A 17770-nucleotide genomic window follows, 5' to 3' on the forward strand; every position below is an offset into this window, starting at 1 on the left:
AAACACTTTTGTAAACCGTTTGGATGCCATGGTATCGGTGATCTGACGCTTTTGTAATAACATTGAAAATTTGTTTCATGGGTATGTTGATTGCATACGATTGTGTCCTCTTTTTCTTTCACTGAAAAATGTGTTTGGTCAAGTTAATGTTCCTTTTTCTCTCCGGTTGCTTATTTTTGGCCTTGGGGTCACTTCAGCAAAGGAAAAATTGTTAATGTTTCTAAATTATTTATTGTCAGAGGCTAAACTGGCCATCTATTTGTCGCGTAAAGCGAAAATTAAGGGCAAGCCACCCGAGCAATGTAATGTGATCCTGCACTTCCAATCCCTGGTCACAACTCGGTTAAAACTGAAATTTAAGTATTATAGTAGAAATGCAAACATTAAGGATTTTGTTGAGACATGGTGTGTGGGAAAAATATGCGGGGTAAATGAAAATGTATTAGAGATTTACATGTAGATGTTTCCTTGTCCTTGCAATCTCTTGTTTTGGAATGCAGTACATTACATTGATTGTTTCTCCTTTTATTTGATTTTCTATGACTTTGGTTGTATTCCCTTGAAAACTGTTTTTTGGTTTATTCTTGTTGACGCTTCCAGTTGAGTTCATCACATACCATCCAGTTGAGTTTGTGGAACTACCGTCCAGTTGAGTTCATCACATACTGAACCCTCCGGCGGCCGGCGTCTGTCGTCTGTCAACTTTTCGACGTTAACACTCCAGCGTCCACAAATATCAACCGATTCTGATCAAACTTGACATGCAGCATCCTTACCGCAAGGACCAGGTTGGTATTACAATTCAGCCCGACCCCTTGAAAAATGGCGGACTTAGGCGACCATTTTGTTTTTGGTCATGAAAACGACGTTAACACTCTAGCGTCCACAAATATTAACAGATTTTGGTCAAACTTAGAATGTTTGACCCTTACCACATGAGGTAGGTTGCTATTGCATTCCAACCCGATCCGTCGCAAATTGGCCGCCATAGGCCGCCATATTGTTTTCAGCTCCGAAACGACGTCAAGAGTATAAGGATACAAGGACCTGAAAATTATTACACAAGGTTGTTGGCTTTTCATTTAAGTCAAATTTAGTACAGACAACTGACCTACTTTAAAGTTGTCCAGTCAGTTCAGTTGAGTTCTGCTTCCCTGGAAGCTCTAGTTTTTGTAGTTTTATAATAAAAGGACTTAAAAGTCAAAGTCAAAGTCGGTCTCTGTCTCTCTCTGTCTCTCTCTGTCTCTCTCTCTGTCTCTCTCTCTGTCTCTCTCTCTGTCTCTCTGTTTCTCCCCCTCACCATTAAACTCTGCGTTTTTAAAGACTGTATTCATCATGGCCTCCCTTGGAAAGGAAGTGGCAGCAGAAAGAGTAGATAAGTTTAAATTGCACCTGGAAGTATTGGAGATAGTGGGGTGGAGGGCAGGACTTTGTTACCTTGAGCATGAATGGGTGATTGTGTGCATCTGTGCGGAGTGTTGTGTATGTGAGTCTCGGCAAGGAGTGGTGTGTGGTTGCTTATGTTTCTCACCCAAGAACTGCATTCGCAAACTTTCTTGGAAAGAAACAAACCCCAATATTTATGAAGATTGGACATATTGTTATGTCTGGGGGTAGATTTAAGTAGTGTGCGTGCTAATGGGCCTAACTCATGTCCATGGTGTAGTGCCATATGCGACAATGGATAGATCACAGGTCTCATGCAGAGGAGAATTAACATAATCCCTACTCTATTTATCACAAAGCCATCCTCGTATGACCACAAAGATACACTTACGCAAACAAACCACCGAAACAAACTTATTACATGTGGGGTTCCCCATCACGACAGTCGGAACACCCACCTATGCAGATCTACCTGAATCTATATATACTACCCCAAAATTCATAACAATATTTACTCCAGTGTCCAAACATCATGGCGGGACGTGGTAAGGGCGGTGGCCAAGACTCGAGCAAAGGCCAAGTCTCGTTCTTCCCGTGCTGGGCTGCAGTTTCCCTTGGGTCGTGTCCACAGACATCTTCGCAAAGGCAACTATGCCAAGCGCATCGGTGCCGGCGCTCCCGTCTATCTGACGGCTGTGCACGAGTACTTGTCTGCAGAGATCCTGGAGCTCGCCGGTAACGCTGCACGAGATAATAAGAAAACGCGCATCATACCGCGTCATTTACAGCTCGCCATCCGCAACGATGAGGAGTTGAACAAACTGCTGGGCGGGGTGACGAGGGGGGGGGGGGGGCGATCGCACAAGGTGGTGTACTGCCGAACATCCAAGCCGTCCTGCTGCCAAATAAAATCAAGGGAAAGTAAACGGCTCCACCACACAAGAGTTCTTCAGCTCTCCCACAACGGCTCTTTTCAGAGCCACTCAAACCTTTCCGAAAGCAGCATCAGCGATACGTGATCTTTGTTTTACAGAAAACCCTTTGCTGTGTATTTTTTTTAAATTCATTTTTATCAAAATCAAAACTCATTTTTACAAACAACGTGCAGACCGTGTAATATCACAAAAACAAATTATTTACAAAGACTGTAGTTCCTGAATTTAAAACTTTATTTCCGGCGACACCACCTCGACAAATTCCCAAATTTTGAAATCGAATAGTGAGTAGATTGTGAACTTTTTAGTATTACGACACAAACACTCGCAATTGTTCGGCAAGGATATGCTTTTTGCTTCTTCACGTTCAAAGATGCAGAACAGGCCCAAAGGAGCTCAGGATAGATATTGGTGGGAAAAAAGAGCAAAGGAGGGCGGACGGAGCTTTCTTTCGCCGAGCAGATCACATCGGGCTCGGATTTCAGCCAATGGAGAGGGGAGAGTGAAGTTTCCACTCTCGGACAGAGAGTGAGGCGGGGCTTAATTCTTCAGCGAATGGAAAAGGCTTTGGAGCAGCCAATAGAAAACGTGAAAAGAGTGGCAGCCAATGGCAAACGGCTGAACTGTCTCGCGACGCAAACAAAATCGGGGCGCGCGTTTCTCATATAATTTCATTTGCTGGTGTTTTGTTTTGTATTGATCTTTGTCGGTGACGATGGCTCGAACGAAGCAAACCGCCCGGAAATCGACTGGTGGAAAAGCTCCCCGAAAGCAGTTGGCGACAAAGGCGGCACGGAAAAGTGCTCCAGCCACCGGTGGCGTGAAAAAGCCGCATCGTTACCGTCCAGGAACTGTGGCGCTGCGCGAGATCCGGCGCTACCAAAAGTCCACGGAGCTGCTCATTCGCAAGCTGCCGTTTCAGCGCCTCGTCCGTGAAATCGCACAGGATTTCAAGACCGATTTGCGATTCCAGAGCTCCGCAGTGATGGCGCTGCAGGAGGCGAGCGAGGCCTACCTCGTTGGGCTGTTTGAGGACACTAATTTGTGCGCGATTCACGCCAAACGTGTCACCATCATGCCCAAGGACATCCAGCTGGCACGACGTATCCGCGGGGAGCGAGCTTAACCCGCTCGTCCAAGGTCTTGTGCACAGCTTCCGCACCACACCACCCAACGGCTCTTTTCAGAGCCACAACACCTTTCTTGAAAGTTTAATCGACCTTTCACCGAAGTCGCCACCTCTCACTGCATTTTGTGTGTGTATATAATGTGTACATGGGTCAGAAGGAAATACGTTTTGTGATTACCTTTTTTTAAAGACGTTGACGGAAACGTGAAACAAGACGGCGGAGGTTGGCTGTCTTCAGGGAATGGGGTTTCACAATGTTTCAATGAACCCCCACAGAATTGTCAAGTGACGATTGTTGGGGATCATGTGCGATGTCACTTGCAAGGTGGTTCATGTTAAAATACACATTTTTTATTTTAATCGGAACATATATTATTTGACCCGTTCATCTGAATCCCTAGATAATAATATAAACTCTGCCATAAACATTGCATTTCTGATGCCAAATAATACATGATACAAAGTTCAAGTCCCGTGAAGCTCTTTCATGAACGAGTTGGTGCCTCTGAAAAGAGCCGTTTTGTTGTTGTAGTTGTTGATGAACACCACCCCCAAAATGTTTAACCACCGAAACCGTAGAGGGTACGGCCCTGGCGCTTCAAAGCGTACACCACATCCATGGCAGTAACGGTCTTTCACTTGGCGTGCTCCGTGTAGGTAACACTCTAACAGCATCGCGGATCACATTTTCCAGGAACACCTTGAGAACTCCACGGGTTTCCTCGTAGATGAGACCCGAGATGCGCTTTACCCCACCACGACGAGCAAGGCGACGAATAGCAGGTTTTGTGCTTCCCTGGATGTTATCACGCAGTCGCCGACCTTGCGATGACGTTTAGCACCTCCTTTACCGAGACCCTTTCCACCTTTATCACGTCCAGACATGACGATAGCAGTTGAATCGAAACCTGAATAAACGAAACGACGAGCATTCTTGTGTTTATGTGGTGATGATAGAGGTTTTCTGTTAGTAGGAACTCGATATTACCATTTGCTCTTTGACCCTTCAACGATTCCTCCAACATTTCATTATTTTCTCTGCGGTTTCCTTGGTGATTTATACCACGTCCGCCCAAGCTCTTCGTGCCTTTCCCCCTTTCACCTCTTTCCGCGCATGCGCACGTCGTTCTTTCGTTTTCACAAGCTGCAACTGCACTGGCTTTCACTGTCCCTTCGCTTTCACTCAAGTAAACACGGAATCCTGTGAAATGAGGTTGAAGTTTTGCAGTAATTGACGATTTAATTCTGAACACAACTTGAACTGCAGAACTTTGGCAAATAACAACGCGCGCTCACATCACCGAAGTTAGAAATAAGCTTCAAAAGCATCAAGTCATCGTACGATATTTTGATGCCAGTTTGGATTTGATTAAAAGTAAAAATACCTCTTTTGTCCTCGAACCAAGTTTAACCTCGTTGAACCCTCGATTGTCGCATTGTAGAAAATTGGTATGAAGGAAACAAGAAAGTACCGTTTAAAGTCTTTAAACACACAGCAGAGTTTTGTGTAAAACACGGATCATGTATCGCTGATGCAGCTTTCGGAAAGGTTTGAGTGGCTCTGAAAAGAGCCGTTGTGGGAGAGCTGTGAACTCGTGTGAAGCGGAGCCGTTTACTTGCCCTGGCTTTTCTTGGGGAGCAGCACGCCCTGGATGTTCGGCAGTACACCACCTTGCGCGATCGTCACCCCGCCCAGCAGTTTGTTCAGCTCCTCATCGTTGCGGATGGCGAGCTGCAAATGACGCGGGATGATGCGCGATTTCTTGTTATCTCGTGCAGCGTTACCGGCGAGCTCCAGGATCTCTGCAGACAAGTACTCGAGCACAGCCGCCAGATAGACGGGAGCGCCGGCACCGACGCGCTTGGCGTAGTTGCCTTTGCGAAGATGTCTGTGGACACGGCCCACGGGAAACTGCAGTCCAGCACGGGAAGAACGAGTCTTAGCCTTAACACGAGTCTTCCCACCGCCTTTACCACGCCCCGACATGATTTGTGGAGAGTAACAGATTTCAAAGTAATCTTCCTATGACTGAATGTCATGGTGCGAATTGAGGTCTTTTCAAGGTGAAGTCGGATCAGGAATCATACACGCCCACCTTTTATCCATCCAATGGATGAACATCAGGTTGTGTACTCCGCCTCCAAACTCTGTGTGATCCATATATTTGCATGTGATACCCTTCAGAAGACAGAATCTTTTGAACTTTGAACTTTGAATCCATTTTAAAAGACAGAAAAGCTTCTCAGTTTTCTTTTTAAGTACCTTAGTTTCAGGCTTTAGTAGTTAAGTTGCACACGCAGAGCTAAACAGTGACGTTGAGCAATTGCTTTATTATCGACAAACAAGTTATTTAAATTGAATGTTACATTTTTGAATTTGAATCAGAAGGCAAATTTGCTGTTTTTTTTTTTTGTTTTTTGTTTTGTATGTATAAAGAATCGAGGCTCGTGAAAGAGCTAACATTTATTTCACAAACAAATCAAACAGACAAACAAAATATATAAAAAGAGGGAGCGGAAGACAAGATGGGGAGAGAAGGGGAAGCACACAAACACAACATTTGAGAGCAGGGAGATGTGTGGGAGGGAGAGGGCTTGGGGGGAGGAGGCGTGGGAATGGGGGTGGGGGAGGGGGGGGAGAAGCAGAGCTGAAGATAGAGTTTGGCCAACTAAACAATAGGCGCCATGTTGTTACCCAAGGTCAAGTGCACGTGCGCGTGCGTTCAAGCGTGCATGCAACTCACTGCGAAAAGGGACGAGTGTATTTTTATGTTCCCGAGTTTCTTACATTGTTTAGTCAGTTGCGAATGAGTGGAACTTGGGATGGATGAGTGGAAGCAAGGATGGTTGAGTGGAAGGAGGGATGGATGAGTGGAAGGAAGGATGGATGAGTGGAAGGAGGGATGGATGAGTAGAAGGAGGGATGTATGAGTGGAACGAGGGATGGAGGAGTGAAGGAAGGATGGATGATGAGTGGAAGGAGGGATGGATGAGTGGAAGGAGGGATGGATGAGCGGAAGGATAGATGAGTGGAAGGATGGATGAGTGGAAGGAGGGATGAATGAGCGGAAGGAGGGATGAGTGGAATAAGGTATGGATGAGTTGGAAGTAGTATGGATGAGTGCCAAAGTTCTGCAGTTCAAGTTGCGTTCAGAATTAAATCGTCGTCAATTACTGCAAAACTTAAACCTCATTTGACAGGATTCCGTGTTTACTTCAGTGAAAGGGAAGGGGTAGTAAAAGCGAGTGCAGTTGCAGATTGTCAATGCGAAAGGACGACGTGCGCATGCGCGGAAAGAGAGGTGAAGGGGGAAAAGGCACGAAGAGCACAGACCCAGAAAAATAATTCATGTCGTGGTCAAAGTGGAAGAGTCAAAGAGCAAATGGTAATATCGCGTTCCCCACCAATAAAAAACCTCTGTACCACCATCATGTAGAGACGAACGCTCGTCATTTCGTTTATTGTGATTTGAGTTCAACCGCGAGCGTCATGTCTGGACGTGGTAAAGGTGGAAAGGGTCTCGGTAAAGGAGGTGCGAAACGTCATCGCAAGGTCCTGCGTGATAACATCCAGGGAATCACAAAGCCTGCTATTCGTCGCCTTGCTCGTCGTGGTGGGGTAAAGCGCATCTCGGGTCTCATCTACGAGGAAACCCGTGGAGTTCTCAAGGTGTTCCTGGAAAATGTTATCCGCGATGCTGTTACCTACACGGAGCACGCCAAGCGCAAGACCGTTACTGCCATGGATGTGGTGTACGCTTTGAAGCGCCAGGGCCGCACCCTCTACGGTTTCGGTGGTTAAACATTTTGGTGGTGGTGTTCATCAACAGCTGCAACAACAAAACGGCTCTTTTCAGAGCCACCAACTCGTTCATGAAGGAGCTTCAGGCGACCTGAATTCTGCTTTACGTATTTTTTAATGGAGGATGGTTGATCTTGTGCTTTATTCATCCAATAAGTTGAGACCCCAAGTGTTCCGTGTACAATATCAATTTGGCATGAAGTCTCGTCCAGACATGACAAAAGCGGTTGAACGCAAATCAAAATAAACGAAACTACGAGCGTTCGTGTCGATATGGTGGTGGTACAGAGGTTATCTTTTGGTGGGAAACTCGGTTTTACCATTTGCTCTTTGACTCTTCCACTTTGACGAATACATGAATTGTTTTCTCTGTGAAAAGGGTGTTTGTGCTCTTCATGTCCAACACTCGACTGTACAATATCAATTTGCATTATTTGCAAATAATGTGCAGTTCCAGCAATATCACAAAAATGCATAATTTGCAAAGAACAAGTTCTTGCAATATCATAAAAAGGTTGTATTTACAAAGAACAAGTTATTGCAATATCATAAAAAGGTTATATTTACAAAGAACAAGTTCTTGCAATATCATAAAAAGGTTGTATTTACAAAGAACAAGTTATTGCAATATCATAAAAAGGTTATATTTACAAAGAACAAGTTATTGCAATATCATAAAAAGGTTGTATTTACAAAGAACAAGTTATTGCAATATCATAAAAAGGTTGTATTTACAAAGAACAAGTTATTGCAATATCATAAAAAGGTTATATTTACAAAGAACAAGTTATTGCAATATCATAAAAAGGTTATATTTACAAAGAACAAGTTATTGCAATATCATAAAAAGGTTGTATTTACAAAGAACGTAATTCCTGCACGATATAAACAATTTGTATTTCCATCCATCCTTGCCAAAGGATCCCGCCTTGCCATCCTTGCCATCCATCCCGCGCCGCACCCGCTCAGTCGCTCCGGCCGTGCTCGTCCTCACGATCTCGTTCACCAACGCCGACGTGCCAAGGAAAAGAAAATGCGGCCGTGCCTTCAACCCGAAGGGCCCAGACAGACGGGGGCAGAGGGCTCCTGGTTCCGTCAGCTCACAAGAATGCATCACCAAAAATATCAGCTCTATCAAAGCAAGCTTACGGCACTGAATGCAACATGGACACCAGCATTGCGGTTTTGTTCAAAATGCTTTGGGTGCTGGTTTCTCTTGGGAAGCTTGTGTCATCTGAAAGAGCAGATATAAGTCGCCATTTTGTGTCCCTCGCCCCGTCTGTGCTTGTGACTTGACGCCTTAGTTTTTATCGGATTATTTTACTTTATTGCATATAGTTATTATTGATTTCATTCTCCGTTTATTTGTTCGGGATTAAACCCGTTTGGTTTTATTCAAAGCTTTATCCCAGTGTGTACCCTGGTTTGGAATAGGTACACTGTATCCCTGCGTGTCGTAAGAGGCGACAAAGAGGGTTGGCGTCAGGAAGGGCATCCGGCCAGAAAAACATTGCCTCAAAAAGAGAACCATGACAATTACAACGACATATGGGCAGGGTATAGCCCGAAGTGGAGATCGGTTTCTGGGGTTTGGGACATGGAATGTAGGGACAATGACAGGGAGATCAGGAGAAGTGGTGGAAGTATTGATCAGAAGAAGAGTGGACATATGTTGTGTGCAAGAGACGAGATGGAAGGGAAGTGGTGTGAGAATGGTGAAGGGTAGGCAGGGACAGAAATACAAGTTTGTGTGGCAAGGGTGCCTGGAGGGCGTGAATGGTGTTGGTGTCCTGTTTTCTGAGGAGTTTGTAGACTGTGGTGAGTGTGACTAGATTGAGTGAAAGGTTGATGATGGTGAAAATGATGATTGGAAAGCTCTTGGTGAATGTCATCTCGGGATATGCTCCGCAGGTTGGTCGGAGCGATGAAGAGAAGGACAAGTTCTGGTGTGCGATAGAGAAGTTGATGGAAAACGTGAAAGATGAGGAAGTTGTTGTGGTAGCAGGAGACCGAAATGGACATGTGGGAAGCAGTATGGACGGTTTTGAGGGAGTTCATGGGGGTTACGGATATGGTGTGAGAAATGGAGAAGGTGAAAGGATTTTGGAGTTTGCTGATGGAGCTGATTTGTTGATTTGTAATACTCAGTTCCAGAAAGGGGATAATAAACTTGTTACATGCACGTCAGGTGGGTCGACGACAACCTTTGACTACCCGATGGTGCATAGGCGAGATAGGGGGCACCTCCGGGACACAAAGGTGATTCCGGGGGAGGAGGCTGTTTCACAGCACCACTTGGTTGTCTGCGACATAAGGGTGAAAGGTGCGAGGAGAGCTCAGCGGGTGAAGTACCAACCAAGAATGAAGGTGTGGAGGTTGAAAGAGGTGACAGTAAGGGAGGCATTAAAAGAGAGGCTGAGTCGGGTAGAGGATGATGTGGTTGAGCTTGAACATGGTTGGATGTCAATGAAAGATAGTCTGTTGGGAGCCGTTGGTGAGGTATGTGGATGGACAAAAGGACCACCGAGGGACTCGGAAACATGGTGGTGGGATGATGAAGTTGGAAAGAGGATTGATGAGAAGAGGAAGAAGTTCAAGGAGTGGCAGAAGGCGAAGGGTACGGGAGCAGAACAATCAGAGCATGAAAGTTATAAGGCAGCCAAGAAGGCTGCAAAGAAAGAGGGAGCAAAGGCGCAGGAGGCATGTAGGAAAATGTTCAGAGAACGCTTGGATTCGGAAGAGGGTCAGAGAGCGGTATTCAGGATTGCAAAGCAGATAGCGAAAGAGAGGTGTGATGTGATGAGGGTGAGTTGCTTGAAGGATGAAGTGGGACAAATCGTTGTGGACCCAGGTGGAATTAAAGGAAGATGGAAAAGATATATGGAAATGCTGTTGAATACAGAGAATGAATGGGATGGCAACATAGAGAGTAACCCAGTTTTAGGACTAGCAGAGAAGATAACTGAGAAGGAAGTTGAGGAAGCGATAAAAGCAATGAAGAGTAGAAAAGCGGGAGGGCCGACGGGAGTTGTGGGAGATATGTTGAAGGCAGCAGGAAGTTGGGGTGTGAAGAGAATGACAGAGACCTGTAATCTGGTGGTGAAAGAAGGCTGCATTCCAGTGGTTTGGGAACTGAGTACCCTCGTCCCTCTATACAAGGGGAAAGGTGACCCTCTGGAGTGTGGCTCATACCAAGCGATAACGTTATTGGAGCATGGGATGAAGGTATTGGAAAGGGTGTTGGAGAGGAGGATAAGGAAGAAGGTGAAGATCGACGTAATGCAGTTTGGATTTATGCCAGGAAGAGGAATGACAGATGCGCTCTTTATTGTGAGGCAGTTGCAGGACAAGTACATGGAGAAGAGGAAGAAGTTGTTTCTTGGGTTTGTTGATCTGGAGAAAGCATTCGATAGGGTTCCACGCGAAGTATTGACATGGGCATTGAGGAAGTTAGAAGTGGAGGAATGGTTGATCAGAGTAGTGATGGCAATGTACAAAAGAGCATGGACAGCTGTAAGGTCGAAGGATGGGAACAGTGGTGAGTTTGAGGTGAAGGTGGGAGTGCATCAGGGAGTCGGTACTAAGTCCACTACTATTTGTAGCTGGGATGGACGTGCTGGCTCAGAACGTAAAGGAGGGTTGACCGTGGGAGATGTTGTATGCAGATGATCTCGTGTTGATTGTGTTACGGGGTCCTCCCCTAACCTCTGGTCTCGGTAGACCTCCGAACCCCGAGAGGGTCCCTGGCAGAAAGATGTGTTATCCTTGGTTGAAATCAAGCAAATAAGGAAACCCTCAATGGAACCAGCAAATGAAACAGCCAAATCAATAATGCAACCTCACCAGGTTATGAATAAACAATAATATATTAGAAATCACACAAAAAGCCATACAACAATGGGGGCATTCACCCCTACTATCAAATCTTACGGTGGTAACCTTATCAAGCCCCTTAACCCCAAACTCACGGCACCTCCCCGATGTCTCTGCACCCCTCCAAAGCGAAGTCCCAATGTCTTTGTGCGCTCCCGCGATCGGGGAATCAAGGCCCGATCAAAGTCAATTGAGGCGTAGGCGATCAAGACGACCCCGAGGTCACGTTGTTCAGCACCCAGAAATACAGTGGTGGAAAGGAACCTCACAAAGACGCGCTCCGACGTACACGTTTGCGGTTCAATCCGCGAGCCTCCGTATGATTCTCAAGTGCCCTTTCTGGCACAGCCGTTCCCGGCAAACCACCGGGGAATAATGCCCAGCCGACACGACCAAACCCGGTTCACTGCAGGTTGCTCGCATGGCGAAGATGGCGGACGGCTTTCACTCGAACCCGGGCTTTGAGGCCAGGATCCTCCGGAACATCAATGAGGATACCCCAACGACAGGCTCCACGCACTCCGGCGATATCTCTTGTCGCCCGAACTTCCCTTCAAGGATGCAAAGTTCACTCGCACTGTACATCGACTGCTCGGTCAGGAGCTAAAACAACCACATCTCTTCACGATCTCCTACCGCCTCTTCTTCCTCGCTCCACCTCTTCCGGTCACCATCCGGATTTCCGGCCACATTTTACCAGGAGCGCTTTTAAATCTTTTAACTATAATAACCCTTTCCCTTCAACCACAATCACCAGAATACCTCGAACCAACAACAATAATCATAACAACAGTCATTAGGGCCGAGTCCGTAACACTTCCCCCCCTCAAGAAAGAAAGTTTGAACACAGCGAAAACTTTCTTTGCATGCCCTCTTTAAAAGCAGCAAAAGTAAATTCACAACCCAAATCAGCAATCCCCGTGGGCAACAATATTCAACCTTCCCCAAAAATAAAGCAACAAAATTTTACACAACCCCCAGAGCTTTCCAAAGTTAATTCCCCCTGGACCAAGCGTCAACAACGACATTGTCCCTGCCCCTCTGATTTTTACTTCTAGTTTCTCTTGAATGAAGGTTAAGGGGTTGTGATCAAAAACGCAAAGGCCAGCAAATCTATAGCACTTTCCCCGGGAGGCCGAGCTGAAAGCCAGGTTCCATGGTGGTTGGGTGGTGAGGCCTGGAAATATTCACTACATGGACGCCTTTAGGAACGTGGAGTTCACGGTTAGTCCGGGGAGGAAAGTTCACTACATGAATGCCTTTAGGAACGTGGAGTTCACGGTTAGTCCATGCAGGGAAGTTCACTACCTGGACGCCTTTAGGAACATGGCGTTCAAGGTTAGTCCATGTCGGAATCTTGGCTCGGCGGCTCCGCAGCATTCAGTGCTTAAACTTTTACGGACTCCTAATAATTACGGTGGGACCACTTGTCACAGTAGTCACCTGAATGGCAGTCTCCTTCTCGGCCACTGCTCTGATAATCCTTCCTTCGGGAGGTGTCATAACTCTGGAAGCCTCCATAATAATATCGCTTGCAGCCACCACCACTACTACTCCGTGGTCCTCCTCTGTAGCCCCCTCGACCCTGAGGAAATGCCTTCCCTACTGTGATGGTCTGACCCTCCAACTCCTTGCTATTCAGATACTTTTCTGCCTCTCTGGCGTCCTTTGAGTTTTCAAACGTGACAAACCCAAACCCTCTTGACTTCCGTGTCTCCCTGTCTTATCAGCAGCACTTCCAAAAGCGGTCCATAGTTGCTGAAGGCAGACTCCAAAACATCTTCCTTTGTTTTGAAGTTCAGTCCACCTACAAATAACTTGCTAAACTTGTCGCCATCCCTAACTGGTGTCGTATTATTTTCCCTACTGGGCTTTTTAACAACCATCGGGTTACCATAAACTTGACCACCGGCCAAATCATTCCCGATAACAACTGATACTCCCTCTACAGGAAGCGTGGCTTGTACACCGATAGTGACCGGTCCTGACACCAAATCGGACTCCAAATGGATGACATGAAGTGGAGCACTAACACAGCCACCAATCCCCTGTAAACGAACACTATCCCCAGTTGCCGTCTCCTCGAACCATGGCAAGATGCCTTCAAGCATTAAAGATTGATGTGCTCCTGTGTCCCTCAATATCCTAACCGGTCTCCGGTTAGTCGAGACTCCATCCAGTGACACAAACCCCTCGGAAATAAATGGTTGGTAACCCTTTTGAGGGCGATTTCTCACAATGGCCATCGCATTTGGAGTCGTACTAGTCGAACTCCGCTCCTGATTTTCCTGTCCCAGACCATAACAGTTGGACATCCAGTGTCCAGGTTTATGGCAAAAAGTGCAAGTAGGCCCGGAGGAGAACCTCATGGTCTGCTAAGGCAGGGGGCGGCGGTCTGCCTCGAGTCCCCCGGATGATAGGTCTGTCTTGGAACCGCAGTCTTCTGATTTCTAGAAGTCGTGGAGTCAAAGTGGACCTCATTTTCATCCCGAGGCCGCCCCAATGGATTTTCATTCTCCGCCCCTGATGTACCATAGCTCCCCTGGCTCGGTCTGGGCGAGAAGTTCGGTTTGTGGAACCCCATCCTGTGTGTTAAGGCAAAGTCATCTGCCATGGTGGCTGCCTCATACAGCTTTGGTACTTTCCTCTCTTCCAGATGAACTTTAATGTCCTCGTGGACACACTGTTGGAATTCCTCCACCAGGATCAATTGTCGCAATAGTTCGAAGTCTTTCCCAGATCCTTTTGAATCACACCACCTATCTATATAATAATAGCGTAAGGACTCGACTTTGTTATCCCTTTTACGCCGCACCCAGTGACCCGATGCCCACGGCACTAATGGATTTACGATCTACGAACCGCGCTCTTTGTTTATCACGTACAGCCATACTCGAAAAATCTGAATTAGCCGACGTTGGGGCCCAAAAGCATCCGATTAACTGCCGATACGACGCCATCTTACGACGCCATCGTATTGGCATCTGCTCGGCGAAGGCGAAGCAAGCCGTCCGCTGATTGGACAGGCGAAGGCGAAAGCAAGCCGTCCACTGAGTGGACAATCCAGAGCATGCATTTGTGCCGGTGTCGGCGATCGTTGTTCATGTACGCACTCTTCATTATCATCTTTCTTCCTAACTCTTACTCGGACAAGCAAATCCCCTATGCCACCCATAATGGTACACTCTATCCATACACCACATCCTCCCTTCCGTGGATGTTCCACGGGTTTCGGCTAGTCAAACATGGTTTCCTTCACTCGGGCAAATTCCACATGGGTCTCACTCTCCATCCTCCTGGCAATCCGGAATTTTTGCCGGTAAGCTTCCGGGACCAATTCATAGGCTTTGAGAATGTGTTTCTTCAATACCTCGTAATCTGCACATTGGTCAATCGGTAAAGCCGCATAAATCTCTTGAGCTTTACCCACCAGAACACTTTGCACTCGTATGGACCAGTACTCCTCAAGCCAGTTTAACTGTCAAGCCACTTTCTCAAAGTGTGGAAAAACTTGGCTACCTCCTTTTCATTGAAGGGTGGAACCAGCCTCACATGTCTGCCAACATCCCAGGTGTTCTGACTAGGTGTCGAACCAGTCAGCAGGGAATGTACCTCTCCCCGTTCTCTCATTAACTCCAGCTCCTTGACTTTAGTTTCCTGCTGACGCACCAATTCACGGTCCTTTAACTCCCTTTCGGCTCTTCTCTCCTCTGCTTCGAGTTCTCTTGCAGCTCTCCTTTCCTCTGCTTTTTTGTCTTCTAACCTTTCCTGGAGTTCTCGTTCCTGTGCTTTTTCCCTTTCCTGGCTCTGTAATTGCATCTCCAGTTTCTGTAGCTCCACATTTTCTTGCTCTTCTGGTAACCAATCCCAGACTACCTCTTCCCATGCTTCTAATCCCACCATAGATTGTATCACCACTGTCTGTAACTCTGCCTTCTTCTTATTAGTTCAGACCTCCAAGCTAAAATGTTTGGCCAATTTCCAGAGGTCCGATTTTACTAACGCTCTGAACTGTGCTTCACTCGCGGTCACTGTAAACTTATCTGCGTCAAACTCCATAGTAACTACTGGTAACACCTGTTAACCTTCACACAAGAAATTATTAACAAACAAAATTTTTTTTTTTTTGTTTTTGGAAATGTTCCAAATTTGGGAATTCTGGGAATGTTAGGGAATTCTTTCCCGGACTAAATTCAGGAATTTTTATATCCCTGACGCAGACCCAATTGCGAGCCCACAAATATCAATTGGACGAGCCCCCAATTTCTGTTACGGGGTCCTCCCCTTACCTCTGGTCTCGGTAGACCTCCAAACCCCGAGAGGGTCCCCGGCAGAAAGATGTATTATCCTTGGTTGAAATCAAGCAAATAATGAAACCCTCAATGGAACCAGCAAATGAAACAGCCAAATCAATAATGCAACCACACCAGGTTATCAACAAACAATAATATATTAGAAATCACACAAAAAGCCATACAACAATGGGGGAAATCACCCCTACTATCAAATCTTACGGTGGTAACCTTATCAAGCCCCTTAACCCCAAACTCACGGCACCTCCCCAATGCCTCTGCACCCCTCCAAGGCGAAGTCCCAATGTCTCTGTGCGCTCCCGCGATCGGGGAGTCGAGGCCCGATCAAAGTCAATTGAGGCGTAGGCGATCGAGACGACCCCGAGGTCACGTTGTTCAGCACCCAGCAATACAGCGATGGAAAGGAACCTCACAAAGATGCGCTCCGACGTACACGTTTGCGGTTCAATCCACGAGCCTCCGTATGACTCTCAAGTGCCCTTTCTGGCACAGCCGTCCCCGGAAAACCACCGGGGAATAATGCCCAGCCGACACGACCAAACCCGGTTCACTGCAGGTTGCTCGTGTGGCGAAGATGGCGGACGGCTTTCACTCGAACCCGGGCTTTGAGGCCAGGATCCTCCGGAACCTCAATGAGGATACCCCAACGACACAGGCTCCACGCACTCCGGCGATATCTCTTATCACCCGAACTTCCCTTCAAGGATGCAAAGTTCACTCACACTGTACGTCGACTGCTCGGTCAGGAGCTAAAACAACCACGTCTCTTCACGATCTCCTACCGCCTCTTCTTCCTCGCTCCACCTCTTCCGGTCACGATCCGGATTTCCGGCCACATTTTACCAGGAGCGCTTTTAAATCTTTTAACTATAATAACCCTTTCCCTTCAACCACTATTACCAGAATACTTCGAACCAACAACAATAATCATAACAACAATCATTAGGGCCGAATCCGTAACAATTGCGGAAAGTATGGATGGACTGAAGGAAAAGATGAACAAGTGGAAGGAATGTATGGAGACAAAAGGTCTGAAGGTGAATGAATATCGGAAGGACGAAGGTGATGGCAAGTGGTAAAGCATGTGGTGAGGTGGAAAGAACTGGGAAGTGGCCATGTGCTGTGTGCAGGAAGGGTGTCAGAGTGAACTCCATTCAATGTACAATGTGCGTGGAGTGGGTTCATCAAAAATGTAGTGGTCTGAGAGGGTCATTAACCAGTGTGGCAGCTATATTCAAATGTAAGTTGTGCAAAGAGGGAGCTGCAGATGGAGGAAATGTTGAGTTGGATTTTGGAGACGGCGTGAAGCTGGAAGGTGTGAAAACATTTTGCTACCTCGGAGACATGCTGAATGGAGAAAGTGAATCAGACTCGGCAACGGTTGCTAGAGTGAGATGTGCATGGAAGAAGTTTCGGGAACTGAGTGGCATGCTAATGAGGAGGGGAGTGTCGTTGAAGCTGAAGGGAAAGGTGTATGCTGCATGTGTGAGAAGTGTTATGATTTATGGGAGCGAGACATGGGTCATGAATGTAGAGCAGCAACGAAGGCTGGAAAGGGTGGAAATGCGAATGGTTCGGTGGATGTGCGGAGTATCATTGAGAGAGAGGAAGACAAATGATGAATTGCGAAAGATGATGGGAATAGAGCCTGTGATTGATGCTGTTGTAGCGGTTACCGCTGGATGTACATAATCGCCTTGCACCGGCCAGAACACGGCCAGACGCGCCTCTCCCGGGCATGCCCGGACTCACTGTTCCCGGGCACGCCCGAACCTCCCGGGCACGCCCGGTCTCGTCTTTCCCGGGCATGCCCGCTCTCGCCTTTCCAGGGCTCGCCCAGAGCGTCCGGGCATGCCCGCTATCGCCTTTCCAGGGCTCGCCCAGAGCGTCCGGGCATGCCCGCTATCGCCTTTCCAGGGCTCGCCCAGAGCATCCGGGCATGCCCGCTATCACCTTTCCAGTGCTCGCCCAGAGCGCCTGGGCATGCCCAGCCTCGACTTGCCAGGCCGCAGCCAAACACGCCCGGGCAGGTCCAGACTCGCCTTTCCAAGGCTCGCCCTTGATACCCGGGCATGCCCGGTATAGCTTTCGCCGGGCAAACTTCCCGACATAAATGTGTATATATATTGTTGCCCGAAAAACGGGCTTGTCAGAATACCTGAGCTGTTTTGTTTCAATAAAGCAACTCGGACGAATTCCGTCTTTGGTCGCGTCAATTCTTTCAACTCGCGTTGGAGCGCAGTTCCTTCATTGGTGACCTACCGACATGGATACGGCAGTGACGCTTAAACTGCCTACCTTCTGGGAGGCTCACGCGGCTGTTTGGTTCGCC

At 47.3% G+C, this 17770-nt stretch overlaps 3 protein-coding genes across 3 annotated transcripts; 2 read left to right on the plus strand and 1 right to left on the minus strand.

Annotated features, from left to right (window-relative positions):
• Positions 1–3036: 3036 nt before the first annotated feature.
• LOC137426193 (histone H3) lies at positions 3037–3447 on the plus strand. Its single transcript, XM_068114885.2, has one exon. It carries the CDS (start codon positions 3037–3039, stop codon positions 3445–3447), a length of 411 nt encoding a protein of 136 aa, XP_067970986.1.
• Positions 3448–5062: 1615 nt separating this feature from the next.
• Positions 5063–5437, minus strand: LOC144891752 (histone H2A type 1-like). Its single transcript, XM_078776029.1, has one exon. The coding sequence runs from the start codon at positions 5435–5437 to the stop codon at positions 5063–5065; it is 375 nt and encodes a 124-aa protein (XP_078632155.1).
• Positions 5438–6852: 1415 nt separating this feature from the next.
• LOC137416041 (histone H4) lies at positions 6853–7650 on the plus strand. The gene has a single exon (XM_068101568.2). It carries the CDS (start codon positions 6941–6943, stop codon positions 7250–7252), a length of 312 nt encoding a protein of 103 aa, XP_067957669.2. The 5' UTR covers positions 6853–6940; the 3' UTR covers positions 7253–7650.
• Positions 7651–17770: the final 10120 nt, after the last annotated feature.

The sequence above is a fragment of the Myxine glutinosa genome, chromosome 4 (genome assembly GCF_964187855.1).
Source record: "Myxine glutinosa chromosome 4, kmMyxGlut1.1, whole genome shotgun sequence".
In the NCBI taxonomy this organism is placed as follows: Eukaryota; Metazoa; Chordata; class Myxini; order Myxiniformes; family Myxinidae; genus Myxine; species Myxine glutinosa.